This window comes from Salmo salar, chromosome 14 (assembly GCF_965601325.2).
Source record: "Salmo salar chromosome 14, fSalSal1, whole genome shotgun sequence".
NCBI classification, from domain to species: Eukaryota; Metazoa; Chordata; class Actinopteri; order Salmoniformes; family Salmonidae; genus Salmo; species Salmo salar.
This window is the reverse complement of record NC_138304.1, coordinates 67229003-67235002: the sequence shown is the minus strand read 5'-3', so window position 1 is coordinate 67235002 and position 6000 is coordinate 67229003. Positions and strand designations below refer to the sequence as shown.

The 6000-nt window shown below is 41.7% G+C and overlaps 1 protein-coding gene across 3 annotated transcripts in view; it reads left to right on the top strand.

The window, feature by feature from the left end:
- The first annotated feature begins 258 nt into the window (after positions 1-258).
- The window catches only part of LOC106570147 (protein PRRC2A), a 46394-nt gene continuing 40652 nt past the window's right edge, over positions 259-6000 (top strand). For 2 of the 3 annotated variants that reach the window (XM_082961100.1, XM_045694624.2), the window contains exons 1-2: positions 277-583; positions 3788-3939. In XM_082961100.1, coding sequence (XP_082817226.1) covers positions 3825-3939 — 115 coding nt within the window. In that variant the 5' untranslated portion in view covers positions 277-583; positions 3788-3824. Of the gene's footprint in view, positions 584-3787; positions 3940-6000 lie in introns of all 3 variants that reach the window. The other variant, XM_082961099.1, reaches the window with a different exon arrangement.

The window sequence follows — 6000 nt, the reverse complement described above, 5'->3', positions numbered from 1 at the left end:
TCCGAGTTGGATGACCGTTCAAAATACATTTCCCTAGTCTGAGCACATTTCTTCCGAGTTCCCAGTTGATTTGAACGCGGCAACAGTAGACCGTTCACTGGTTGAACGCTACAAACACATTACGTAAATGTTTCCACGACATGACAATGTAGGGTACAGGGCGTGATTTAAATCCATGCAAATTATAAATAATCCAACATTTTAGATCTGATAGGCCAAAACGCGGATTCGGAACTCATTATTTTAATCTGACCCCGCCCTCTTTGCGTGCCCTCCGCCCCCCTCTGCACTACGGTCTGTAGTAGCCGTTGACGGCTCTTGTAGTGACGGATCAAATTCTCCTGTAATATTTTTATTTTGTTTTGTGGAAAAAGAAAAAGGAGTACAAGTAAGCCGCTTTACACACGTCAATCTCCAGTATCCCCTCTCTGGTTTTATAATATAAATCAATTTGTATTTTCAGCTAGCAAGCTAGGGTAAACGTTACTTTCTAGCACCAGCGTGAGCAATAAGCTAGTGTAGTGAGCTAACGTGATTACATTATTCTGCTGTACAACCTCGAGACAAGTCGGGACAAGACCAGGTTAGTAGCTACATATTGTATTTCCTGATGTAGAAAAAATAAGCTAGTTAAAATTATAGTGGATATGTAACGATGGCAACCGCAATAGATGTGTGCTAATGAGGTAACCTTAGTTAGCTAACTAATGTTAGCGTCGGCTAACAGTCACTTGCTAGCGATAATAGTGTTGGCTAACTATCTGCTCAATTGCTGTCTGGTTTGGTTCATAACAGGACGAGTTGTAGGAAGATATATTGGAGATGGCTAGGTTACTATTTTCGATTAGATAGTTATACAATAATATGGTTGCACAACAGCCAATTGTGTTTTCACAACGTGGGTGAATGTTCAATGTGTGTATCGTCAACGCAAGTAACGTTAGCTAACTAGCTAGATTCATTGCTCACCGGTTTGTTCTAAAGATGGGCCTACCCGCACCGCCATTTTGTTTTGTTATCTTAATAAAATAATTAGCCAAATCGCCTAGTTCCTAGTATTTGGGCTTTATACGATCCTTATTATCGCATTAAATGGGAGTTATGATTGACGTATCCACTGTGATTCAACGAGGAATGCAACTAAATTAATTTCACTAACTGGATATGCATTACGAAACATCGCAGCCCCCCCCCCCCCCCCCCCAACGTGAATATGGAGGCCGCATTAACTGCCTAGCTAACTGTTCACTGAGCTAACGTTGCCTACAGTCAATTCTATGTGCTAACAACCGTTTTTGTTTAAGCGTATTCTTGGGATGTATGTTTGTTTGACCATTGCCGTTGAGTGTACTGTGTTAGCGGTTATGATGCTGATGATGGCAGGCTGTGGCTGGTCCTGAGCTCCTTTCTGTGTTAAAGGCCCTTTCCTGGTGTATTGTAGCGATGGCTTCCTTAGCTGCCCTGTTAATCCCCGCACAACATGCAATTTGCCGGCCATCCCACGACCTAATTTTCTAATCTCATTGGGCTATTGAGGCACACACGGTTCACTGTTATTTGGTAGTTTTTGAGACAATAATATGACTTGAAAGTATATTTAAATCATTAAGGCAATCTTCGCTAAATACAAATTTGCATTGAAAACATTCTTGATTCATCATCTGGCATAGTTATTGATGGGGGCCTTCCCGTCTTTATTGTTGCAGTCTTTAAATGTGTCAAGTTATTTTGTCAGTTGCTCTTGTGGTTTGCAGTGCCCTATTGAATACCCATCTATCATGACACTGTTTATGCTGTGTACTTGCCATGGATCATAACTGTGTCAAGGCTTGTCACTGCTCCTTCTCTCTTGATATAACTACATGAACTCACAATATAGTGATGCTGCCCATTTTCTGGCAAGATTGGCAGAGCTCAACAATTCAGTTACAGCATAAACAGTTACTGTCAGAGCTCAACATTGCAATCTTGCCAGGAAATGTTACTGAAATGTTGAGCTCTGACAATCTTGCCAGAAAATGGGCAGCATCACTATATTGTGTGTGTGTATATATATATATATATATATATAACACACAACATTTTGGATACACCTACTCATTCCAGGGTTTTTATTTATTTTTTACTACTTTCTACATTGTAGAATACTTGTGAAGACATCAACTATGAAATAACACGTAACCATCCTGGCGTTGCAAGTACCACGCTCTACCAACTGAGCTACAGAGGACCTTACGTTTACATTTTAGTCATTTAGCAGATGCTCTTATCCAGAGCGACTTACAGTAGTGAATGCATACATTTCATATTTTTTTTTATTTTTTATTTTTCCTTCTCCGTACTGGTCCCCAGTGGGAATCGAACCCACAACCCTGGCGTTGCAAACACCATGCTCTACCAACTGAGCCACACGGGACCTCTGATTCATCAACTCATTGTGCAGCTTGCAATTTATCTCCATCTTGTTAAATGACATTGAGGGCAACATTTACCTCAAACAAGATGGCACTGCCTACAAGACTGAGATTGTTTTTGTAATGTTTGACAAGGTTTATACCGAACTAAAATATAATCAATCGCAACATGTAAGGTGTTGGTCCCATGTTTTAATGAGGTAAAATAAAATACCCCAGAAATTTTACATCTCTAAAATTCTGTGCACAAAGTTGTTTACATCCATGTTAGTGAGCATTTCTCCTTTGCCAAGATAATTAATCCACCTGACAGGTGTGGCATATCAAGAAACTGATTAAACAGCATGATCTTAACACAGGGGCACCTTGTGCTGGGGACAATAAAAGGCCACTCAAAAATGTACAGTTTTGTGACACAACACAATGCCACAGATGTCTTAAGTTTTGAGGGAGCATGCAATTGGCATGCTGACTGCAGGAATGCCCACCAGAGCTGTTGCCAGATAATTTGTTAATTTCTCTACCATAAGTTGCCTCAACGTCATTTTAGATAATTTTGTATTACGTCCAACCAGCCTCACAACTGCAGACCACGTGTAATCACGCCAACCCAGGACCTCCACATCTACTTCACCTGTGGGATCATTTAAGAAGTGGGTGGGGGTGCTGAGGAATATTTCTGTCTGTAATGAAGCCATTTTGTGTGGAAAAATAATTCTGATAGGCTGGGCCTGGCTCCCCAGTGGGTGGGCCTATGCCCCCCCTTGCACACCCATGGCTGCTCCTCATGAAAAATCTGTAGATTAGGGCTTAGTTTATTTATTTCAATTGACTGATTTCCTTCTATGAACTCAGTAAAATCTTTGAAAGTTTTGAGTGTTGCGTATATATTTTTGTTCAGTATACATACACACAACACCTCTCTAGCTGTCACCAAATCTTTGAATTGGACAGATGTCAACCCAGTGGATTTTATTGGTGAGCAGTAAAATGGGCTCAACCCTGGTGTTGCCATGGAGGCAACCCCTCTCAAGGCAGACCTAGTAGAACTGAACATCATTTATAATGCATCACCATGGCAACTGTGCCATGGATTGCATTATTCTCTCGGTACAATATTTCCTGTGTTGACGTGTTTATGGCAATGTACTAGCTCTGCTCACACACACAGGTCTCTGTAATGCTACTGACCTGTCCTGAGCATGGTCTTCCCCCTCTCTGTCCACACTACAAACTTTGTCACGCACACACTGCAAACCAAAGACTGGAAATCTGGACTTGTTTTGTTTAGATACCTGCGTGAACTCAACACCACATTTACCTTCACGTACAGTGCTGCATCAAATGTCTCCATTTCTTTCTCTCTCTCCCAGTCTCAGGGCTCACCATACTCAATGAGCGGACAGCGCAATGTCAGAGCGCTCTGGGCAAACTGCAAAGGGGAAGGATGGCAAATCCAAGTATGCGTCTCTCAACCTGTTTGATACCTACAAAGGAAAGAGCCTTGAAGCACAAAAGCCTCTTGGTGAGTTTTCTCGTTTCCATTGTCCAAGTATTCTGTGTGTGGATAGTGCAAAGCCTCCCTTTTTAAAAGTAGAACAATGTCAGGTGTTGATGTGAGGTGTCCCGATCGGATCGTCGTGTTCTGATCATAGTTTGATTGTTCTTGTTGATACAAGTTATAATAAACGGGTCATATTGTGCACTCATTTTGTCAACATAAGATCTATGGGCCAACTTGGTTGTGCATGCATATCTAGTCCACTTTTTTAGCACGTTGCATCAAATACATCCTTCACAAGAACTGGAGTTACTCATGTTGGCTTTGGCCCCATTACATATGACTGCCTACATTATTTTTTCCCCCCCCTTTGATCACTTAAACTCTGTTATTGATTTAAAAGAAAACAGATTCTTGAGACGTGACATTGTGTTGTGTGACAACTGCACATTTTAGAGTGGCATTTTATTGTCCCCAGCACACCTGTGTAATGATCATGCTGTTCAACCCTAAGGTCGATGTCCACGCCCCCTCTGAAATCAAACTTTCCTCCACATCTGCCTAAGAAAAAATGTATGGCAGTATATATGGAGACAGTTTAGTGCCAAAAAAATAAGGGGTTAAATACATCAACAACAAAAAGTTTCCTGATCTTTTATATATACTGTATATATGACAGACACTTCAAAACAATTTCCTTTTGATTTGTTTTGGGACTTTTGGGATCTGTTGTTCCATGTAGTGAATCTGTTGTTCAGTTCATTTGTATGGGCTAATAGCAGGTGGGCCCCCAAAAAGTTTTTCATCAAATAATTGTTATAGATTTTTTTTATACTTCAACGGGTCTTAAAATTCTAAATCAAATAGCAAAATGATCCTTGGTATGACCTTGAAACAATTCCATATACAGTGCATTCAGACCCCATGACCTTTTTCACATTTTGTTACGTTCCAGCCTTATTCTAAAATTGATAGTTTTTTCCTCTCATCAATCTACACACAATACCCTATAATGCGAAAGCAAAAACACTTGTTCAGATTTCTTTGCAACTAAAAAATTTATAAAATACCATAAACATCACATTTATGTAATTATTCATACCCTTTACCCAGTACTTTGTTGAAGCACCTTTGGCAGTGATTACAGCCTCAAGACTTCTTGGGTATGATGCTACAAGCCAGGTTGGATGGGGAGCATCGGTGCACAGCTATTTTCAGGTCTCTCGAGATGTCTGATTGGGTTCAAGTCCGGGCTCTGGCTGGGCCACACAATGCCATTCAGAGACTTGTCCCAAAGCCATGTCTTGGCTGTGTGCTTAGGGTCGTTGTCCTGTTGGAAGGTGAAGAACCTGCTCAAGAGCACTCAGGACTTCATCAAGGATCTCTCTGTACTTTGCTTCGTTCATCTTTCTCTCAATCCAGTCCCTGCCGGTGAAAAACATCCCAACAGCATGATGCAGCCACCACCTTGCTTCACCGTAGGGATGGTGCCATGTTTCCTCCAGACGGCATTCAAGCCGAAGAGTTCAATCTTGGTTTCATCATACAAGAGAATCTTGTTTTCCATGGTCCGTTAGTCCTTTAGGTGCCTTTTGGTGAACTCCAACTGGAGTGTTATGTGACTCTTACTGACGAGTGGATTCCGTCTGGCCATTCTACCATAAAGGCCTGATTGGTGGAGTGCTGCAGAGATGAGAGAACCTGCCAGAAGGACAACCATCTCCACAGAGGAACTCTGTCAGAGTGACCATTGGGTTTTTGGTCACCTCCCTGACCAAGGCCCTTCTCCCCCAATTGCTCAGTTTGGCCAGGTGGCCAGCTTGAGGAAGAGTCTTGGTGGTTCAAAACTTCTTCCTTTTAAGAATGATGGAGGCCATTGTGTTCTTAGGACCTTCAATGCTGCAAACATTTTTTGGTACCCTTCCCCAGATCTGTGCCTCGACAAAATCCTTTCTCGGAGCTCTACGGACAATTCCTTAGACTTCATGGCTTGGTTTTTGCTCTGACATGCACTGCCAGCTGTGGGAACTTATATAGACAGGTGTGTGCCTTTCCAAATCATGTCCGATCAATTGAATTTACCAC